General features: G+C 49.0%; 1 protein-coding gene across 4 annotated transcripts in view; it reads right to left on the bottom strand.

Moving 5' to 3' along the window:
- Positions 1-7,368, bottom strand: part of LOC129405113 (vesicle-associated membrane protein 7-like) — a 54,794-nt gene extending 47,426 nt beyond the window's left edge. For 3 of the 4 annotated variants that reach the window (XM_055140537.1, XM_055140538.1, XM_055140539.1), the window contains exon 1: positions 7,222-7,368. In XM_055140537.1, the coding sequence (XP_054996512.1) occupies positions 7,222-7,299 (78 nt within the window). In that variant the 5' untranslated portion in view covers positions 7,300-7,368. The remainder of the gene's footprint in view (positions 1-7,221) is intronic. The other variant, XR_008630334.1, reaches the window with a different exon arrangement.
- Positions 7,369-23,445: the final 16,077 nt, after the last annotated feature.

Raw genomic sequence — 23,445 nt, 5'->3', positions numbered from 1 at the left:
GGAAATGGTCGCAAACTGTCAGTTTCTCTTAGTTCACAGAAGACTGCCGAGTTTTCATTATCCTTCTCCTTAATTTATTGGTATCCCGATTAGTTTACCAAGCAACACTGTTTCAGCAGATCTCGAGGGCGGGCATTCAAAGTACGTGGTAAGATGTGAGCTATTATGAAGTAGTCACATGAAGGAAACATGTATACTTACCTGTCACTGTCACTGTCATTCCGTTGCTCATCGATTTGCTCGAGCGGGCACCAGTAACGTCTCCACTGTGAGACTTGTTACTGTTTTTGGCATATCGAATACGCCACGGGGAGCTGGCCAGGCTCTGCCGTGTGGGCGGGATACTCTCGGTAGCTTGCCGGGCTCTCCGAGAGGGGCGGAGGAATTGAACCTGGGTCGGCCGTGTTCAAGGCAAGCGCCCTACCCGCTGTGCTATGCTCCAACCCATAATTACCTGTAGGTTTTAAAAATGCATATAAATGTGAAAATACAGCTGATAACTGGTTTAGATTTTTAGAGGGGATTTGGGCCACATCTGGCAGTGCCCAGGGGTCACTTCTGGTGGTGCTTGGGGGCAGTGCGTGATGCTAGGATTGACCGGGGTTGACCATGTGCAAGGCAAGTGCCCTACAGGCTGTCTGGTCTGAAACTTGCTTTAATCTTAATTCACATCTTAAAAAAATTTTCTTCTCAAGTTCTGTTTGTTTTTTGGGTCACAGCCAGGGATGCTCAGGATTTACTCCCGGCGGCCTTGGGGGGCATACGGCCTGCATGCAAGGCAAGCCTCCCCACCCCCACTCTCCTACCCCTCTGGCCCTACTCTCATTTTAATTTAATTAGTTAATTTCGGCCACAGTGCTGAGAACACTGTTTTTTTTTTTTTTTTACTTCTGGGTCACACCTGGTGATGCACAGGGGTCACTCCTGGCTCTGCACTCAGGAATTACCCCTGGCGGTGCTCAGGGGACCATATGGGATGCTGGGAATCGAACCCGGGTTGGCCGAGTGCAAGGCAAACGCCCTACCCGCTGTGATATCGCTCCAGCCCCAAACACTGTGTTTTGGGAGGGCAGGTTCACACGGAGACGACAACCTACGCGCCAATCACACTCCAGCTCAGCCCACTGGGCCCACCCCCCTGCACTCGGGGTCTGCAGTTCAAAGGTCGGTTGGGGTTTGGGTTTACCGGTTCCTGACTTTCTGTATATTCCACATCACGAACAAAACTATCGGTATCTTTCTTCTGACTTTCTCAAGTTCCCTCCGGATGGTCAGAAATGTAAGATTCTATCTTTTGATTTTTTTTTTTAATATCTGAGAAGTAGTCCATTGTGCATATATGCCACAACTGTCCATTCATCTCTGAATGTCCAGTCTATCGCTGGATATGTCTATTTTGGGGTTGTTTCTAGACTTCTGTTGTAACGAGTGCAGCAGTATACATGGATGTGTGTATATATTTACATATAATATTTAGTGTTTTGAATTCTTTAAATTGGTAACAAGGGGTAGAGGAGTAGAATTGTTGGATCTTAAGGTATATACATATATATGGTGCATATGTATATATCATCACTGTCATCCTGTTGCTCATTGATTTGTTCGAGCGGGCACCAGTAACGTCTCTCATTGAGAGACTTATTGTTACTGATTTTGGCATATCCAATACGCACGGGTAGCTTGCCAGGCCCTGCGGCATATGTATATATGGTGTGTATATATATATGCATATATGGTACACATGTGTGCATATACCATATATGTGGACATGGTATATATATGCACATACATGGTGTGTGTGTGTGTGTGTGTGTGTGTGTGTGTGTGTGTATGCCACACCTGACAGTTCTCGGGGTTTATTCCTGGCTCTGTGCTCAGGAGTCCCTTTTGCTGGGCTTGGGGGAACCGTCTGGGGTGCTGGGGATCACATCTAGGTCAGCCGCGTGCAAGGCAAGCACCCTACCTGCTGTACTATCACTCTGGCCCCCAATATATTTTTTATTTTTTGAGGAAGATGTATAATGTTTCTTACAGATGCTGAGCCAACAGTGTATGAGAGTTTGTACTTTTTCTCCACATGTTCACCAACACGTGTTTCTGGTCTTCGTTTGTTTGTTTCTGGTGCTCCTGGCTCTGTGCTTGGGGGTTGTTCCCAGGTGTCCTCAGGAGAGCGTGTGGTGCCAGGGATCACGCGATAATCCCTGTACACAGCACGTGCTGTTGAGCTTTCCCTTGGGCCCTGTTTCTGGTCTTAAAATTTTTTTTTTTTTTTTTTTTTTTTTTTGCTTTTTGGGTCACACCTGGCGATGCACAGGGGTTACTCCTGGCTCTGCACTCAGGAATTACCCCTGGCCGTGCTCAGGGGACCATATGGGACGCTGGGATTTGAACCCGGGTCGGCCGCGTGCAAGGCAAACGCCCTACCCGCTGTGCTATCTCTCCAGCCCCTTAAAATTTTTTTTTTTTTTTTAAATTTAATTCTAGCACTGGACTGGATCGATAGCACAGCGGGTAGGGCATTTGCCTTGCACACAGTCGACCCGGGTTCAATTCCTCCGTCCCGGCAAGCTACCAAGAGTATCCTGCCCGCACGGCAGAGCCTGGCAAGCTACCCGTGGCATATTTGATATGCCAAGACCAGTAACAACAAGTCTCACAATGGAGACGTTACTGGTGCCCGCTCGAGCAAACTGATGAACAACTGGATGACAGTGCTGCAACTGTAGCACTATGATTTGCAATGCTTTTTGGGGAGGTGGAGGATGGTTTGAGCCTCACCCAGTGATGCTCAGCCAGTTTATTCCTGGCTCTGTGCTCTGTCGGGAATCACTGCTAACAGGCTCTGGGGATCACATATGCCGTCAGGGATCGAACCCTGGTTGGCCACATACCAGGCAAACACATACTTGATGTTCTATCGCTCTGATTTACGATATTATTGATAGTGGTTTACGACAGCATTAATTATTAATGCATTTATTCCTGCGTGAATCATTCCAGCTCCACACCCTCCACCAGAGTGTCCGATACTCTACCACGGTGCCATTGTTCCAGTGTCTCCCCTGCCTCTTTGTTTTAGTTTTGGGGGAGGGCCACACCTGGCAGAGCTCAGGGGTCACTCCTGGCTCTGCACTCAGAAATTACTCCTGGCGGTGTTCTGCGGAGCATGTGGGATGCGGGGACTGAACCTGGGTCGGCCACATGCACGGCGAACACTCCACTCACTGTACTTTCTCTCTGGCCCCTTCACTGAGAGGATTCTGCACAATAGGTTACTACTCAGAGTTGCAGGAGGGAGAAAGATCTTCACCGACAAACAGCAGTGAAGGGAATTCAACTCCACTAAACTGACCTTGCAAGAAATTCTAAAGGGCTTCTGGGCTGGAGCGATAGCACAGTGGGTAGGGTGTTTGCCTTGCACACGGCCGATCCGGGTTCGATTCCCAGCATCCCATATGGTTCCCTGAACACCGCCAGGGGTAATTCCTGAGTGCAGAGCCACGATTAACCCATGAGCATCGATAGGTGTGACCCAAAAAGCAGGAAGAAAAAAAAGGAAGTCTAAAGGGCTTTTATAAGAGGAATTAGTATTGGGAATTTGATCATCTTTGAAGATTTGGTACAACTTACTTGTGAGATCATCTGCTCTTGGCTTTTTTCATTTTAGGAGACTTTAAGATCATTGGTTCAATTTCCTTTTGCCTGCCCATCTATATTCCCTCCAGATTCAGTTTGGAAGGTTGTATGATTTTAAGATTTTGTAAATTTCCTCTAGATCATTTAATTTATTGGCATAAAATTTTATGGTTGTTTCTTATGATCTTTTGTACTTTGGAAGTATCTGTTGTAATTTCCTTTCATTTCTGAATAAAATGTGTGCGGGGGTCAGGCCTAGGGCCCCACTCAGGCAAAACACACATCTGCTGCTGAAACACATCGGGGGCCCCTGCTTCTCTTCTTGGGGGGTACACCTGGCGAGACTCAGGGCTCACTCCTGGCTCTGCGTCCAGGGGTCACCCCTGCCGGGCTAGGGGTCAAACGCAGGTCAGACCCGTGCAGGGCTAGCTCCCTGCCCACTGTACGATCGCTCTGACCCCCCTCTGATTCTATTTATGTTTTCTTTTTCCTAAGTGATGGTAGCTAACTGTCAATTTTATTTATCTTCCTGAAGAGCTAGCTAGTAGATCTTGGGTGTTATTGACCATTTGTACTGTCCTTCAAATTTTCTATTTTATTTGTATTTGATATGCCAAAAACAGTAACAACAAGTCTCACAACGGAGTCGTTACCGGTGCCCGCTCGAGCATATCGATGAACAATGGGATGACACTGACAGATAGTGCTATATTTATTTTCAATTTAATAAAAAAATTTCTTTCAATTTGTGTGTGTGTGTGTGTGTGGAGCGATTGGGTCACAACTGGTAGTGTCCAGGGGCTGTCTCTGTGCCCGGGATCACGCCTGGGAGGACGCGGGGGACCTCGTGTAATGCCAGTGTGAAACTAAAGAGAAGAGAAAGGAAAAAGGGGGGCTGGAGCGATAGCACAGTGGGTAGGGCGTTTGCCTTGCACGACACCGATCCAGGTTTGATTCCCAGCATCCCATATGGTCCCGAGCACCACCAGGAGTGGTTTCTGAATGCAGAGCCAGGAGGGGTAACCCCTGTGCATCGCCGCGTGTGACCCAAAAGGCAAAAAAAAAAAAAAAAAAAAGGGAAATAGTGTTTCAGGCGTACAGCGTCCCAACAGCGCCCCCATCACTGGAGTGTCAGTGACTGTCCACCGACATGCCAGGGTCTTCTCCAGCTCCCCGTCTCTCCTCCTACCCGGGGATTCCTCTGGGAGACGCCTGGGCGGCCACATGGGATGCTGGAGAATGAGCCTGGGCTGCATATGTGCAAGGCCAGCGCTGTACAACGCCACTGGACGGAGAGGAGAGGGGAGGAGAGGGGAGGGGAGGGGAGGGGAGGGGAGGGGAGGGGAGGGGAGGGGAGGGGAGGGGAGGGGAGGGGAGGGGAGGGGAGAGGAGAGTTCCATCAAACAGAGCCAGGCTGGGGTGCAGAAAACTCTGGAGCGGAAAGCACCCACGTTTACGACCTCGGACTGCAAATCCCGACCCTCTGAGCGTACCCTTTGGGTATTTCTTTGGAAAAAAAATTTTTTTTAATAAGGTGAAAGAATAAAGACATAGGCAGACAGCTCACTCTGACAGCCAAAGCCAGCCTGGCCCTCAGACACGCCAGTGGCAGGTGTGGTACCGGGACGGTGTGTGCATGAAACGCTCCCGAGAACAGGACTGTAAATCCAACAAAAACACAGGGCCAGAGCGACAGTGCAGCAGGTAAGGCCTTGCCTTGCACATGGCCAGCCCGGGTTCGGTCCCTGGCACCCAAATGGTCCCAGTGGTTCCCAAGGTCCACTAGGAGTGACCCCTGAGCGCCCAGCCAGGAGTGAGCCCCGATCACTGCTGGGTACGGCCCCCAAATAAAACAAACATACCCCCCAAAGCAAAAAAACAGAAAAACCCCCCAAGCTCCTCCCCCCCAAAGCCACAACCCCCAAACAACCAAGCAGCTTGTCGAAACTGCCCCTCCCCTGGCTGACCCCGCTGACCCCCTTCTTGCAATCCCGCTTCTCTGCCTAGTTTCTTCTACCTTGCCCAATGCCCCTGCAGGCGTGAGGACAGCTAAGCCGACCCTGCCTACCCCGCACGCGGGCGGCTCGCGGCCCCTCGGGGTTCCTGCCACAGTCTGCCCACCACCTCCGCTCCTGCCCTCTCAGCAACTCCGGAACTCTCTCTCCGCCCCGTGTCCTGCCCCTGCGGGCCCCTTCCTTAGTTGAACCGGACCAGAATAGCCAGAAGAAAACTGGATCGTTCTTGAAAAAAGTCACAGCTTTTAAAGGAGCAATCCTGAACTGTTCTCCAGGTTCCCGGGACCAGCCGAACACAGGGCGCTCCGCTCACCAGCCTCTGCCCACTTCCTTTCTCTCTCTCCTTCCTTCCTTCCTCCCTCCCTCCCTCCCTCCCTCCCTTCCTTCCTTCCTTCCTTCCTTCCTTCCTTCCTTCCTTCCTTCCTTCCTTCCTTCCTTCCTTCCTCCCTTCCCTCCCTCCCTCCTTCCCTCCTTCCTTCCTTCCCTCCTTCTTCCCTTCCTTCCTTCCTTCCTTCCTTCCTTCCTTCCTTCCTTCCTTCCTTCCTTCCTTCCTTCCTTCCTTCCTTCCCCCTTCCCTCCTTCCCTCCCTCCCTCCTTCCCTCCTTCCTTCCTTCCCTTCCCTCCTTCTTCCCTTCCTTCCTTCCTTCCTCCCTCCCTCCCTCCCTTCCTTCCTTCCTTCCTTCCTTCCTTCCTTCCTTCCTTCCTTCCTTCCTTCCTTCCTTCCTTCCTTCTTCCTTCCTTCCTACCCTTCCTTCCCCTTCCTTCCTTCCTTCCTTCCTTCCTTCCTCCCATCACCATACTTGGCGATGCTCAGGAGTTACTCCTGGCTTAGTGCTCAGGAACCATATGTGATGCTGGGGGTCGGTCCTGGTTTGGCCACATGCAAAGCAAATGCCCCACCCGCTGGACTATCTCTCGAACCCTCGTTGGCACTTTTCTGACCTCACCCATAGCCCCTATTTCCAGAGTCACAGATGCCGGGCAAGCCACATTCTTGTCCCCAAACACACCTGCTGTTTCCTCTGCATGGCCCCCCCTGCCCGCTTCCCCTCTGGCCGCGGCGGGGGCTGTCACGGGGCTCCTAGGCGAGGCTCCCTAACCCCGTCCCGGTGCCCAGCAGGCAGCGCACTCGGGTGTTACAGGGAGTCTCCACCTGTCTCCTCTGAAATCCCTTCTACGTGGTTAGGAAAATTGACGGTGACGCCTTTGGGCGTACAGGGCCAACGCTAAGGGCCGTCCGCTCTCGCTGCCGCCTCTCTCACCCGTGTGACACGAGCACGTGTTAAACCCATAAGCTGGTGCAGAGAGCAATGCCAAGGGGTAGGAAGAACCGCGTCGGCCACCTGGAGCGCGTGCAGTACCAAGCCCGTCCCCTAGGCGGCGCCCGCGCGGCTCCAGCCCGGGATTCCCGGCGCCCGGACCGGGCGACGCGCGGGCGCGACCTGTCCTCTCGGGGGCGTGACCTCCGCGGGGCGAGGCCTAACGAGTCCGGGTCGCCCTGAGGGGCGGGGGCGGGGGGGCGCGACCCTCGAAGAGCCGAGGGCGGGGCGGCCGAGTGTCGCCGCGGTACCTTGTAGGAGCCGCCGGTCAGGGCCAGCTCTGCGAGGACCGCGCGGCCGTTAGCGACGCAGCTGTAGGTGATCGTCATAGTGGACGGCGGGGAAGGGAAAGGCTCCGGCCACGCCAACGGCCCGCGGCGCGCTGGGGACCCGCCGGGCTCCGGGCCGGGCGGCGCCGGGGGCGGGGCTCGGGGCTCGGGGCCGGGCTCCGGGCGGGGCTGGGGCGGGGCTAGGGCTGGGGCGGGGCTCGGGCTCCGGGGCGGGGCTCGGGGCGGAGCTCGGGGCGGCGCTGAGGGCGGGTCTCTGGGCTTCTGGGCGGGGCTCGAGCTCCGGGCGGGAATGGGGCGGGGATGGGGCGGGGATGTGGGCGGGACTCTGGGGTCAGGGGGCGGGGCTTGGGGTCCGGGGCGGGGCTGGAGGCAGTCGGGGTCCGGGGCGGGGCTTCGGGGGCGGGGCTTAGGGCGGGGCTCAAAGCTTAGGGGTGGGGCTATGAGCTCCAGGGGTGGGGCTTCAGCTGAAGCAGGAGCGATTGATTGGCGCGGGTGTGGTTGATTGACAGGAGGCGGTGCCATCTCCTGCCTGAGCAGAGCCTGTATTGAGACTTGGGCGAAGTTTCTGGAAAACTTGCTTTGACTGACTCAGGTCCTGCCTTCCCGGTGGGTCTTCTTTAAAAGTAGCTTCAGACCCACTTTGCTTCACGAGGCTTACCTGCCTGTGATTTATTTGCAGCCTAGTGCAGGTAAAAGAGTCCGTGATTTAAGAGACAACATAGTAACAACGTCTTGGTGGGCGCGAGAAGCGTTGGTGGGGCCGGGGCGATAGATAGCACTGCGGGGAGGGCGTTTGCCTCGCACGCGGCCGGCTCGGGTTCGATCCTCGGCATCCCGTATGGTCCCCTGAGCCCTGCACAGTTACACAATTGTTGCACAATTACGCAACAATGCTTCACTTACCGTAAATATGCGGTCGCCTGCCTCGCTAATAAATACATTCGTGAGGATTATTTCCTGGCTCCCAGCGGTGTGGCTTTAAAGCAGAAGTTCCGAAACTGTATCACCCACTTGGGAAACAGGGCTTTGTTTTATTTTAAAATGTATGTACTACGGTTTAGGCAATGGGATTGCAATAGTGTTCAAGTTGTATTGAACCGCAAGATCACTGCACAACCCACGGTCAAAGTGCCCGTGACCCTCCCCCCACCTTATTCCTGTCTGACATTCATTCCCTCCCCTGGGCCCCCGTTATTTGTTAATTGACATTAGGGTTTTAGCGCCCGTTTTTGGCACCACCCATGTATGTGCTGGCGACCCTCTGCTTGTGTTCTCGAGTTCCTTCCGGTCAAGCACTGCATTCCCCGCACTTCACACCTGCACCCGCTCTCGGTTCTGTGTTCCAGCGCCCCTGGCTTCTGATCAGTTGACACTGTCCGTGCCCTGATTTGCTTCTCTGTGTGCTGCAGGTGAGTGACATCTTCCTGCTTCTGCCCGCCGGCCTCCGTCTTTCATTCAGCATGGTACTCTCCGTTCCAGCCAAGTTGTCTCCAACGGCGTGGCTTTACTTTCCCTCGGGCTGCATAGTATTCTAGTTGTGTATATGTACCACAACTTCTTTTCTCTCTTTTTTTGGTTCATTGGTAACACCATTATGCTCATGGGTTAATTTTGGCTCTGCAGTAAGGGATTACTCCTGGCAGCCTTAGGGACATGGGGGGTGCTGGGGATTGAACCCGGGGAGGCTGTGTGCATGACAAGTGCCTTACCCACTGTACTATCCCTCTGGCCCCTGTAACGACAACTTCTTGATCCATTCATCTGTTGCTGGAATTTGGGTTGCCTTCATAACCTGGCTTTTGTTCTAAGTGTTGCAGTGACCATATTCATCTTTTTGTGTTTTGGGGGCCAATTCCTAGAAGTGGGATAGTGGGTGAAATGGGAATTCCACTCTTCTTCTTATCTTTCTTTTTAAACCTTCATATTGTTTTCTGTGGAGGCCACAGGTGACCTGACCAGCAGCAGTGAATGAAGGTTCCTTTTTGGCTGCCCTCCCTCCTCCCCTGAACTCACTGTTGTTGATCTATGCCATTCTCACTCTGGAAACACAGTGTTAAAGGAAGAGTGACCGGCAACCTTCTGGGGTGTATGTTGGCTGGTGAAGACAGGAAGTCAGTTAAACTTGTTTTCATCTAGCACAATCAAAATGGATTTGACAATCAGCAAAACTACTCTGGACTGTATCTCCTCCTTCTTGATTCATGTATTCTTTTATTTAAAAGAAAATTTTGAATCAGGTTGGGCATTTGCCTTTCACGCGGCCGACCCTAGTTCGATTCCTCCGCCCCTCTCGGAGAGCCCAGCAAGCTACCGAGAGTATCTAGCCCGCGCGGCAGAGCCTGGCAAGCTACCCGTGTGTATTCGTTATGCCAAAAACAGTAACAATAAGTCTCTCAATGAGAAGACGTTACTGGTGCCCGCTCGAACAAATCGATGAGCAACGGGATGGACAGTGACAGTTTCTTAACTGCTTAGAGGTAAAGTTTTTGTGTTATAGGTGGGGCAACTGAATATAAAGCACTAGTCACATTACTTAGATGTGAGAACATGAAATTTGTTGTTTCTGAGGTAGTGTTATGTATACTCTTGCTTCCAGTAATTTCAATAAACTGGGACACACTGCATCACATCTTACTGTGTAGTAAGTAGCGGAGCTGAAAGTCACGGGTCAGTGCCATCACAAACAGTAGTAATGACGAAGTACCTGGTGGAGAGGTGTGTGCTGGACCTATCCCAAAGCAGTGTCACTATAATATATTAAAACAGTCCTGTAAAGCAGGTGTGGTGAATTCGCTTTGTATAATCTTCAAATACCACGTCAAAATCTAATTTATAGCACAACGCTTTCTCTCGAGCCCCATTTTACAAGTGTCTGAATATCATCAATCAAGTCAATGCTGGGTTTTCTCGGTTAGGATTTCCACATTCTTCTATTTCTGTGTGGGGTGGCTTCTGTGAGCCTGGAACTTGGTGTATGGGGAAATTTGTATCTGTAGCCTACATCTTAGTAGAGTTGCTTCTACTGCTAGTACATTTGTCTTTTTCCTCCGGCCACCGATACACCTACTCCACTTGGAACCTCAGCCCCCCTTCAGGCATTCTGGTTCACTTTGGGCCACTTCAGGGCCCTGGTTGGCATAAGGAAACCTTAGACCTACTTTCTCGTGCTATTCTTCGGTGTGTCAGGACTCTGGCCAACATACCAAATTCTCACTGTATCGTTATGGGCGAACAACTCTTGCACCTTCTCTCACTCGGGAAACAAGTCCTGGATTTACCAATTTACTGGCAAATCTCTTACCAGCACCCCCATCACCTTTCATGCTCCAGTGTTGGCCCAGACTGGCTAATTGGTTTGCCTCCTTAGGACTCTGTCTTCCTTCATCCCATGGAAATAACCAGGTGGGGAATCTTCTCCACCATTCTACAGTCAATAACATTTCTCCCAATTTAGCATTACGTTGAACTCTACCATCCCAGACCTTTCATTCCATGTTCTTTCTCATCAGGAAAAACCAGGCTGCCGCCAAGTTGTTTTAGATCCTCCAAACTCTTTTGAAACTTCAACAGCTGCAATGAACATACATGTGCAGATGTCATTTCTACTGTGCTTTTTTTGCACCCCTGGGGTATATTTCCAGAAGTGGTATTACTGGGTCAAATGGAAGCTCAGTTTCTAGTGTTTTGAGGAATGACCATATTGTTTTCCAAAAAGGCTGGACCAGTCAGCATTCCCACCATCAATGAATGAGAGTCCCTTTCTCCCCAAATCTGTGTCAGCTCTGTTTGTTCTTGTTCTTTTTGATGTATGCCAGTTTCTGTGTTGTAAGATGATGCCTCACTATTGTTTTGATTTGCATCTCCCTGATGATTATGGATATTGAGCATTTTTATGTGCCTTTTGGTCATTTGTATTACTGTTATTATTTTTGGTCACACCCGGTGATGCACAGGGGTTACTCCTGGCTCATGCACTCAGGAATTACTCCTGGCGGTGCTCAGGGGGCCATACGGGAAGCTGGGAACCCAGGTTGGCCGCCTGCAAGGGAAACGCCCTACCCGCTGTGCTATTGCTCCAGCCCCTGTCTTTCTTTTTTGAGAAAATTTCTCTTTATTCTCCCCATTTTTCTTTAATGGGGGTGGGGTTTTATTTATTTATTTATTTATTCAAAAAAATTCTACCAGTGTCTTATATATCTTGGATATTAACCCCTTATCTGATGGGTAAATATTTTTTCCCATTTAGTAGGCTCTCTCTGTATCTTTGGTCACTGTTTCTTTTGAGGTGCAGAAGTTTCTTAGTTTAATGTAGCTTTTATTTATTTATTTATTTATCTATCTTTGTTTCAGATTGCTTGGTCAGTGGTGTTTCATCCTTAAAGATGTCTTTAGCTTCAATGTCATGGAGGGTTCTACCTACATTTTCCTCTATGTATCTTATGGATTCAGATCTGATATTGAGGTATTTAATCCATTTTTATCTGACTTTTGTGCCTGGTCTCAGAGAAAGGTCTGAGTTCATATATATAATTGAGTCTGATATGACAACATCTGATACTATATGTTGTATTTACTATGCACAGAAGAGCCTGTCAAGCTCTCCGTGGCATATTTGATATGCCAAAGAAACCAGTAACAATAACAGACCTCATTCCCCTGACCCTGAAAGAGCCTTCAATCATTGGGAAAGAGAGGCTGCTAAAATATCAGGGCTGGGACGAATGGAGACGCCGACTCGAATAAGTCGATGAACAACAGGATTACAGTGATACAGTGACAATGATATGTATATATATATGTATATATGCATATATATATATTTTGCATGTACCTGTCAGTTTTCCCAGCACCACTTGTTGAAGAGGCTTTCCTTGCTTCACTTCACATTTTTTGCTCCTTTATCAAAGATTAGGTAATCATATATTTGAGGGTCTGTGTTAGGATATTCAACTCTGTTTCATTGGCCTGCGGGTCTGTCTTTATTCCAGTATCATGCTGTTTCAGTTACTCCTGCTTTGTAGTACAGTTTGAAGTTGTGTTCCCCCATTCTTAATTACAGCCTTCCCTAGAAGCCCTGAAAGTTTCTTCCTCAAAGCATGACAACTTTCAAAAGTTTTTTTGGGGGCTGTACTTTGACTGTCCTGGTCGCTGGGATTTGTTCCCCACTATCTTTCAAGCTGGCCATTACTAGGATGTTAAAAAGTATCATTTTGCTGTATCTAGTGACTTTCTCATACAGCTCCTGGTACCTTATATTGATACTCTTGAAAGCCGATGGCTTCCTGTTGAACACCCGGTGCTGTGCTCTGTGTGAACATAGTGTCGGACACTATTGTTGACTGTTGGCGTAGGCTGTTCTGCTCTACACGGGCAGTTGTAGGAGAACCTCGGGTAGTTCTGAACAGGTCAGGAGTGGAGTTGGGAGAGACTAAAGGGACTTTGGAGTCCAGGAAACCTGGTCCTGATTTAGACTTTATTGTTGAGGAATATGTTGGAGCGATAGCACAACAGGTAGGGTGTTTGCCTTGCACGCGGCTGACCTGGGTTCGATTCCTTTGTCCCTCTCGGAGAGCCCGGCAAGCTACCGAGAGTATCTCGCCAGCACGGCAGAGCCTGGCCAACTCCCCATGGCGTATTTGATTTGCCAAAAACAGTAACAACGAGTCTCACAATGGAGACATTACTGGTGCCCGCTTGACCAAATCGATGAACAATGGGAAGACAGTGCTACAGTGCTATTTGTATTTATTTACTTTTGGGGGGGGTCATATCTGGTGATGTTCAGTGTTTACTTCTGATCTGCACTAAGGAATTATTCCTATTGGTGCTCAGGGGACCATACCGGACGCCGGGTCTAGAACCTTGGTCAGCCGTGTGCAAGGCAAGCGCCCTGCCCGCTGTACTGTTCCTCCAGTACTGATCTTTGTATTCACTGAAATTCATTTTTAAGGGTCATTTGAATATAATTCATAAAAATATGTGACATAAAGTTTGTCTCCTGTTAGTTACTACACAGTGGATAACTAAGTATTTCCAATCTTTTTTTTTTAATGCTGCATTTCTTGGTTTTATTTCAAACAATGCAAGTTTTAGCATTTTATGGTAGGATTTTACACTTGTCATTTACACAAATTACAAGGTTCTGCTTCAAGTCTTTAAAAAACTTTTAAAAAATTTAGCCCATGTGCAGCACAAGAATATGCAAAAGTACTTTACATTATACACACTTTTTATCAAAGGAGATACAAAATTCTGGCTTGTAGTTTTAGACAAATACCAGAAGCTTTAAACTAGACACAAAGGGTTAACATTAAATATAAGTCTGCACTTTGTGTTGTATTTCTCTGAGATGTGAATACTAAATTCTGAAGGGATTTTCCAGTTTTTCTTTTTTCCAATCTTTTTTTTTCACTGGCACTGGAAGTTTCATCTCTGCTGGGAACGGTGGGCCGGCGTAAGAGGGTACGTAGCTGCCCTGGGCCTCTGCAGGCCACGGGGATGTAGCTCCCGGCTTTTATGTCTCATCTAATGTCAGGGCCAGCAGAGGGAGCACGGAGCACAGCTTTGAAGGCGAAAGCAGACTAAGGCCGGGCCCAAAGAGTGAAAGGGCCACTCCACAAAGGAAGGGAAAGAGAGCAGGAAGAATGCTTCCTCACTCTCAGTCTCATCGGCCGCGTTCTCATTTGTAATCCGCTCAGGCTCAGGCAGGCCAATGCTCATCTTCTCGCTTGTCCCTCGCCCCGCAGCTCTGCTGGCCCTTCCCTTTCCCCGTGTTCATTATCTGGGAAGACCCGCAGTGCCGCCCTGCTCTCCGGGCGGGTTTCTCTTTTAGCCAGCCCAGCTGGTGAGCTCAGACACGGGGACCGGACCAGGGTTTGGGCCTTGGAAGAACACTCATGTATGCAGGAGGCTGGATTTACCCTCCCCACTAAATAAAAGCATTTGGGGAGATTTAGAGGAGGCGAGAGAGGCGGAGACTGGGTTCTTCTCTGTGAAGAAGTGAAGAGAGAAGGAGAGCTGGACAAGCAGTGTTGCAGGGAGAGGGCTTTAGGGGTAAGGAGAAGGCCACTCCTCCTTTTAGTCTTGCAAAAGCGAGAAAAAAAAACCCCACAAGCATCCCCATCAAATAATAGGCGGAAGAGATGAACAGAAACTTCCTCACAGAAGACGTACATAAAAGATCGCTGTATTACCGTCACTGTCATCCCGTTGCTCATCAATTTGCTCGAGTGGGCACCAGTAACGTCTCCATTGTGAGACTTGTTGTTACTGATTTTGGCATATCAAATACGCCATGGGGAGCTTGCCAGGCTCTGCTGTGCGGGTGGGATACTCTCGGTAGCTTGCCGGGCTCTCCGAGAGGGACGGAGGGATTGAACCTGGGTTGGCTGCGTGCCAGGCAGACCCCCTACCCGCTGAGCTGTCGCTCCAGCCCATATCAAAAGATATATGAAAAAAATGCTGTGCACCACTTATCATTAGGGAAATGTAAATCAAAACAACAATGAGATGACAACTCACACAGTGAGACTGACACACCTCCCGCAGAACAAAAACAATCAGTGTTGGCATGGATGTGGGGTCAACGGGACCCTCATTTACTGCTGGTGGAAATGTCGACTGGTCCAAATTATTGGAGAACAATATGGACAATTTTCAGAAACCTAGGAATTGGACTCCCATGTGACCCGGCAATTCTTGGCTTCTATCCCAAAGACCTCAAAACTATTTGGAAAAGACGTTTGCACTCCTGTAGTTTGCATTACCACACTACTCACAAGAGCCCAACCCCGGGGACAGCCTGACTGTCCAAGATAAAGTGGCTGGCTAAAGAAGCCGTTGTACACGTATGTGATGGGATAGTTCCCCCTAGAAGGAAAGTTGAAATCATGCGATTTGCTGCTCTATGGATGGATCTGGAGAGTCTCATGCTGAGTAGAGTTAGTCTGAAGGAGAGGCACAAGCACAGAGTGATCGTCTTCATATGCACAATATACAGAAGCACAGTAGAGGAATAACAAATGCCCAAAGGCAGCAATCTGAGATGTGGTCTTCAGGAGGAAGCTCACTGAAGGGAGGAACAGAGGGGGAACCGGATGAGGAGGCATTGATGGGGATAACGCAGGGCAGCGGACACCCTGGTGGAGGTGTCCGCTGGAAAGAGTGTGCAAAAACCTACGCTTGATGATACTGTAAACCGCAGTGCCTAAAGCTAAAATGGGGGGGGGAAAGCAGATGTTGACGCTCGACCACACAAGACGTATCTCCAATTGTTGTGCCCGAATTTCAGATCCCCGGTTGCGGAGACACTAAGTCCACACACGGTAATGCAAAAGGAAAGGAACTTGATTGCTAGCTCAGGCTGGGGTCCAAGTCTCATCCAGTGCAGCGGAGTCTCGACAAGGACCCTGACTCCAAATGGGATATAAGACATGTGGGATTTCTCAAATTCACGAACCTTTTTAACACTGCACTTTTGGCGCAAGTATTCCACGAACAAGTGCTGAAATCGCCTTGTTGAGTGTTTAGGAAATGCAGTCACCCTTGGAATATAACCAGGAAGCACTTTGAGGAAGGTTTTTCTTTCAAGTTCCTCCACGGTCCCCTTCCTGTTAAGGGAGGTAAAGAGAGGACGAGTGATGGGGGAGGAACAGAAGAAATAAAGACTCTCAAATCACACTTTCTGAAATCTCAAGTGGCCTTCACTTCTCTCCCCCGCGTTCCCCCCACCGCCCCTCTTCCCCCCCACTCGGCCCTGGGATTCTCTTGCCCCCCTCTGGGAGGGCCTGTTGCATTTTGAGCCCCTGGTGGCTGGGACTTATTGCCTCTTTCATGTGGTTCGGGAGAGATACACGAACCTTTATTACAAATTCAGCTCAAAATTCTCTGCCTGTGTAAGGTTTCCTGTTGCCTCCCGCGGTCCCACATCCTTTCTGTCTTTAACTTTTTCTCCTTTTCACATTGATCATCATCATCATAGCCAGTTGGGACTGTTTGCTGGGCCGAGGTCATATGATGCAGATTTTGTTGTGGAAGCTTTGGCTGCAGAATCTTTCCCAACCTTCAGCGCTCTGCACAAGGGGCTGGAGTGATCATACAGCCCATAGAGGGTTTGCCTGGCACGCAACCAACCCGGGTTCGATCCCTGGCATCCCATATGGGCCTCTGAGCAACTCTGAGGAGTAATTCCAGAGGGCAGAGCTCGGAGTAACCCCTGAGTATTGCCCGGTATGACTCAAAAAGCGAAAAAAATAAAAAAAAATTCTGCACAAGTGCTACTTCCTTTATACATCTCCAGTACCCCTGTCCTACACTTGCTTTGTTCTCTTTCTCAGTGATTGTGTATGATGCGGGCTGCCCATGTGATGATCTGGGGAGGCCTGGGGGCTACTTGCAGTGATCCTCAGCGAGGCTGTGTAGACGGACACTTAAGGGGTTGGGATCCACCAATGTGGGGCTGTTTGGGTCCGGTGTGTTGGGGGAACGCTAGGGCTGTCCCAGCGGTGCTCGGTGGCCGCCAGGGCTACCGCCAGTATTTTCCAGGGGACTGTGCACTGCAGAGGTGGGGTCTGGAGCTAACACAGGCGAGGCATGTGTGCCAGCCCTCGGGCCTATCTCCCTGTTTTTAAGTTACTTTCAAACAATATTGGTTTCAGCCATTAATTGCATCCAGCCAATTCTTTGTTAACACTTATGTTTGGGTTTTAAAGTTTTTAAGCTGATTATTTGGAATTTAGAGAGTATTCCTCTACCGAAGTGTGGCAACAGAGTCAAAGTGTATTTAAAATAGAAATAAAAACATCTCCAGTAATTAAAACAGTAACTCTAGTGATTAAACAAAGCAGGGAATCAATAAGATTGAATTAACTGGCTCGCATCTGTCTTGGTGCTGGTGTTTAAGGAAGGTGGGTTTAATTAAAGTTGGGTGAAGAGGTGTTAGAAACTAGTGAATATTCAGAATGAGCTTTGTTGTGCATTACCTAGAAGATGCAGTTATTCCCTCCTCCCTCCCTCTCTTCCTACCTTCCCTCCCTCCCTCCCTCCCTCTCTCCCTTCCTTCCTTCCTTCTTTCCCCTTTTGCAAGCATGAGGCCATGACTTCCTGGAGTTGTCCGTGTGTGCCAAGTGCAGGCTCTCTCCGTGCTGTAACTGTGATTTCTGGTGTACCACAGATGTGTATGTGTGCTTGTGTGTATATGTGTGTGTGTGTGTGTGTGTGTGTGTTTGTCCCTCTGTTGGTCACTATAACCAGAGTGTGCATGGCCTCTGTAATTAAAAGAGTGGGACCCCCGCTGAGCCTGTGTGCAGTACTGCAACTGAAAACATTGTGCGTGTTCCCCTGGCTGGTAAGGCACGTGAGCTCTGTTGAGCAAATACAACCAAATGTTCAAGCACCACAACTAAGCATCTGTGTGCGCCCCTCGTCATTGTAACAGTAATACTACAGGGAAGGGAAGAAAGGAAAACTGGCAGAAATTAACCGAAGCTTTGGCAACACAGAGATCACTGATACAGAAAAATATCTGGCTCTTAGGAAGACTGAATTCTGTGGCATTTTAACTTGCCCTAGTTGCACCCTCCACTTAAAAAAAAATGATACTGAATTTTAATTAAAAAAAAAAAAGACTGCTAACAAAGCAGACAGGTGACAAGAAAGGGTGATGAGGGCTTTAAAAAAAATGAGGAAGGCCTTCATGTTTGTTTTTCTTTTTTAAAAAATACTTTCTCCCAGTCCACCCTCCACTTTCCAGCTGTGCAATAACCTTAAAAAAATCACGGCCGATATTCTTGTGGTAGAGAAGAGTATATTTGGAACTCTCTGAAATTCTCTGTGAAATTCTCACTCTTACAGAATTACCACTGCTTGGCCAGAAAGACTTCACTTGCAAGAATGATTTTTGAGCTCACTTAGTTTTAAAACTCTCCCTCTAGGGGATGTTGTCTGCACTCATATTTATTGCAGCACGATCCACAAGAGCCAAGATTTGGAACCGGCACAAGGATAAAGATACGGTGATATTTGGTGATATTTATGTATCCAGTGACTTACGACTCAAATATAAACCTGAAGTTCCTTGCTATGTGGATGGCAGTTGAAGGTATCATGCTGAGTGAAGTGAGTCAAAGGCAGAAGGTATATACTGTAAAATTTCTGTCGTCTGTGGAGTATTAAAAACTATACTAGGGGGCCGGAGCGATAGCACAGCGGGTAGGGCGTTTGCCTTGCACGCGGCCGACCCAGGTTCGATCCCCGGCATCCCATATGGTCCCCCAAGCACTGCCAGGAGTAATTCCTGAGTGCAAAGCCAGGAGTAACCCCTGAGCATCGCTGGGTGTGACCCAAAAAGCAAAACAAAACAAAACAAAACTATACTAAAGGAGTAAGAAAGTTATCATGAGCAACAGGCCCTGAGAGTCGGTCCATAGAACTGAATTTGCTGAGTAGGGGTGGGGGGGCAGGGAAGAAGGGCTGTTGGTGGAGGGGCATCGCCCCAGTGGTGGTGGGTGCGCCAGGGCAGCACCGCACGCCTGAAGCATCCCTACTGACAGTCCCGTGCATGGCAGTGCCTGCATTTAAAAACAGAAATCCACGCCGAAGGATTCTCGAGTCCAGCTAGTCTCGCTGTGTCCCCGTCACTGCCTTTCACTAGAGTGGCCTCAGCGAGGGCTGAGCGCAGGTGAGTGGGGATCTTGTGGGGTGTTCAGTCAAGAAAGGATTCCCCCCCCCTCTCTTAATAACCAACAGAAAAATCTAGGGCCAAAGAGAGAGTATAGTGGGTAGGGCACTTGCTTTGCTTGTAGCCAGCCTGGGCTTGGTCCCCGGCACCCCTGATGGCTCCCCTGAGCTCTGCCAAGAGTGCTCAGAGCATGGAGTCAGGAGTAAGCTCTGAGCACCGCCAGGTGTGGCTCAAACAAAGCAAAATAAAATCTGTGTAAGAACTTACCATATTTGAGACCATAATAACTCACAATAATGAATGAGACATGTTGGGGAATTAGAACTACTTTATCCGACCTCCGAGGGGTTTGTATGCTGTATATCTGGTTACTTGAACTTTCCTGAACTCATTCTGTAAAGCTTTTATTCTTGGTCATTTTTGTATCTGGGCTGGAGGGATAGCACAGCGGTAGGACTTTCGCCTTTCACGTGGCCGACCCGTGTTCGATTCCTCCGCCCCTCTCGGAGAGCCCGGCAAGCTACCGAGAGTATCTCGCCTGCACGGCAGAGCCTGACAAGCTACCTGTGGCATATTGGATATGCCAAAAAACAGTAACAATAAGTCTCACAATGAGAGATGTTACTGGTGTCCACTCGAACAAATCGATGAGCAATGGGATGACAGTGACAGTGACAGTGATGTTTGTATCTGCTCTGTTGGTTGGTTAGCTAACGATCAGACAGATTTTCCTAAAACACATGGAACTCCTGCCTGCATTGGCGTCCTAACCTCTACCCAGGTTTTCCAGGCTCAAAAGCAGAGTTTCAGGAGAAGACGAATAGTAAAGCAAAGAAAGTTTATTCCATAAGTATGAGGGAGGAGAGAGAGGAGACAGAGGGGGAGAGGAGAGAAGGGAGAGAGCGAAAGAGAGAGAGAGAAAGAGAGAGAGGAGGGGAGGAGGGAAAGAGAAGGGAACGTGTTCTAGAGGGAACACTGGCTTTTGCAGAGCTAGGGGGGAGCGTTGTGAAGGACTCGCACATCCCGGGTTGGGACACAGGGGCTCCCAGGAACGGTACCTGCGCTGTGAGGCTGAAGAGGAAGGGAGGCATGCCATAAGGTACGGGGCGCAGTGGCACTCCCAAGAGTGAACTGGTGTGGGTGACGCTGAGACAGGGGAGGGGATGCCCGGCCTGTCCAGAGATGACAGGATTCTCCTGACCCTCCTTGGAGTCCCTTGATGGGATTTCATCGAGAAAGGACTGTGGAATCATTCCTGATGGGTGCCCAGTGGGCTTGAACTGGTTCTTTTCCAAATTCATCTGAAGTTCATTCCCAAGGGGCCCTTGCCTGCCTGTTTCAGCCCCATATCCAGATACACTCACGCTGAAGGCAAGTGCTTCAGTTTAAGAATTGAGCAATATATGCACATGTGGGGTATGTGTGTGTGTGTGTGTGTGTGTGTGTATGTGTGTGTGAGAGAGAGACAGACATGCAGACACACAGAGAGTGATAGTTCACAAAAATATGGGAAATATAAAGATGTAGAAGTCGCAGAACTGAATATCATAGTCTGATAATCAAGATTTGTATTTTTACATTGCTGACAACCGCAGAAATTTTGAGTCATATACAAAAACATTTATATCGGGGCTGGAGTGATAGCACAGCGGGTAGGGCGTTTACCTTGCACGCGGCCGACCCGGGTTCGAATCCCAGCATCCCATAAGGTCCCCTGAGCACCGCCAGGAGTAATTCCTGAGTTCAGAGCCAGGAGTAACCCCTGTGCATCGCCGGGTGTGACCCAAAAAGAAAAAAAAAAGAAAACACAAACATTTATATCTAGCATAAGACAAAAGACCTCCTATGTTTGTGTGTGGGGGGTGGGTGGGTATGGGTGGTCCTTCCCAGCAGTGCTCAGGAGGCCTGGGGCCCCGCCAGTGAGTTTCAGGCAGCTGGGCTAGTAGTTCAACGAAAGGATGATGTTGCTTCAGCCCTGTAGTATTGGGTCACCCCAGAAATTCTCAGAGGCCTTCAGGGCTTCACAGGGTGGTGCTCGGGGAGGAGGGGTGGGACGCGGTGCCAGACGTGATCTGCATGTGAGAAGCATGCAGACCTGCTTCCAGGTCGTTGCTGCGTAGGACTCCAAAACAAACAAACGAGAGTAATTCCATTAGAAAATGAACTGAGCATATGAATAGATGTTCTCCAAAGGAGGATGTATAATGTCCAATAAGCACATGGAAAAATGATTATAGTCTTCAGAAAATGCAAATCAAAATCATAATGAAACAGCTGGCCTGGTGGGGTAAAGTGTGGTTATGGGGATATGAGAGAGTCGAAAAGTCAGATAATAGCAAGTGTTGGTTAGAATATGAAGATATCAAAACCCAGATACCGTGGTAATGGGGGTGTGAAACTAGGCCGCGGCTGTGGAAAGTAGTTTGGCATTTTCTCAAATGATTACTGAAAGACAGAATTACTGTATGACTCAACATTTTCACTCCTAGGTATATACTCAAAAGAGATAAAAAAAAAACCACCATTTATTTACACAAAAACATATATCAAGAGAATTCATAAAGTCAGAGGTTGAAAAAACCAAATGTACATCAGTTAATAAGTGAAAAAACAAAACATGACATATACCTGCTACATGACATGCATATAATTTAATCTCAAAGGGAATAAAATAATAATACATGCTAAACCTTGTGAGCCTGGAGCCTAGAAATGAAAGAAACCAGTCACAAAATCCATATATATACATACATGCATATATATGGCTATATATATGCACACACACATATATGTCAGTCTCTATTAACAATTCTATTCATATGAATATCCACAAAAGGGAGTTCTCTGGAGACAAGACAGAGAACAGAGGTTTTTTTTTCTTTTCTTTTCTTTTTTTCTTTTTGGGTCACACATGGCGATGCACAGGGGTCACTCCTGGCTCTGCACTCAGGAATTACCCCTGGTGGTGCTCAGGGGACCATATGGGGTGCTGGGAATCGAACCCGGGTTAGGCCGCATGCAAGGCAAATGCCCTACCTGCTGTGCTATTGCTCCAGCCCCAAGAACAGAAGTTTTTAAGGCTGGGGATCATTGGGAAACAGGAGGGTGAGTTGAAAGATAGGGTGTTTCTGTTATTTCTTTATATTTTTCCCCCACTTCACTTAAACACTGTGGTTTGCACAGTTGTTCATGATGATTTGTTCCAGGCATTCAATATTCCACCCCAGTCCCACCATCCCACCAACTTCCCTCCCCCATTGTCTGTCTTTCCCAATGTTGTACCCTGGTCTTCGGGTCATGGCATGAACGACACAGTCAGAGAGACAGTAATGCAAGTGCAAAGGAGTTTCATTCAGTTAACGGGGGTCAACTCTCTCACCCACAAAGTGCTCTCTTGGTCTAGACCCCGACCTCCAAGTGCAAGACTATAGGTTCCAAGGTCGAGCAAGTGCTAAGATAACAGTGACCACGCAACAGTTGTCAGCGATTAGTCAACATTTGATAATAGTTTCTGGTTGTTCCAAAAAAATGGACATAGTGACAGTTAGTTTCTGGTTGTTTCAAAAAAAAAAAAAAGGACATAGTGACCCCTCATAACCAGTCAGATGTTCTAGCAGTTCCTTACCAGAAATTGCAAGTTCAGTTTCTGGGAAACAGAAGCTTGGGCCTCGTCAAAACCTCACGTCAGCTGAGGCCTGTCATGGCTGCAGTCTGGCTCTAGGTCTGGCTTTTGGGGACCTACCTCCAGCCACCCCGCAAGCCTGCCTCCGAGATGCCAGAGGCTGTGTATGCACTTCTCCTAAGGTCAGTCTTTTCTGAATAAGGTGCTTCAGCAAAAGATTCACTCTGAGGCCAGTGAACAGACAGGATTGCAGAGTCCAGACCAAGGAGACTTGGAGCTGAGTCAGACAGTCAAATCCTTTTAGACCTCAGCAGGGGAGAACAGGACTGAATGCGTTTCTCCCTCTAGAGTCAAATCTGTTATTAAGCTGTTAACTTTGCCTCGTTCTTTTTTTTCAGGAGGGCAGCCACACCTGGCAGGGCTTATGGGTGACTCCTAGCAGAGTGCTCAGGGGACCCTGCAGTGCCAGGAATCGAACCTGGGGCTTCCACATTCAAAGCCTGTGTTCCTCTCCTTTGAGCCATCTCCCTGGCCCTGGCCTGATTTTTAGATTTCATCCATCGCAGAGCAGAAATACCTGTATCGTTTGTGAAACTACCCGTGGATCATAAACATTCTTCGTTATACCAGTGAAACACACACGACGCTCTTCAGTAGCTGTCTAGTGCCATAATGACACCTTACCACAATCACAGTTTTTGTGGCGGCAAAGGTATCGTTACTGATGGGCCTGGATTCAGTGGGGGTGGGACCCAGGGACGGGATCTCGGCAGCCTCCCTGGGGCTCTGTCCTGCCTCTCCTCCAGAAGTCCAGCCAGGGCTTCCTCTCACAGTTCCAGGTACAAGGGTCCTAAATGCAGTTTAGCAAACCGGAAGTCACTGCCGG

Source organism: Sorex araneus, chromosome 5 (assembly GCF_027595985.1).
Source record: "Sorex araneus isolate mSorAra2 chromosome 5, mSorAra2.pri, whole genome shotgun sequence".
Classification (NCBI taxonomy): Eukaryota; Metazoa; Chordata; class Mammalia; order Eulipotyphla; family Soricidae; genus Sorex; species Sorex araneus.
Note: the sequence above shows the minus strand (reverse complement) of the source record. Positions and strands in the feature narration are given on the sequence as shown.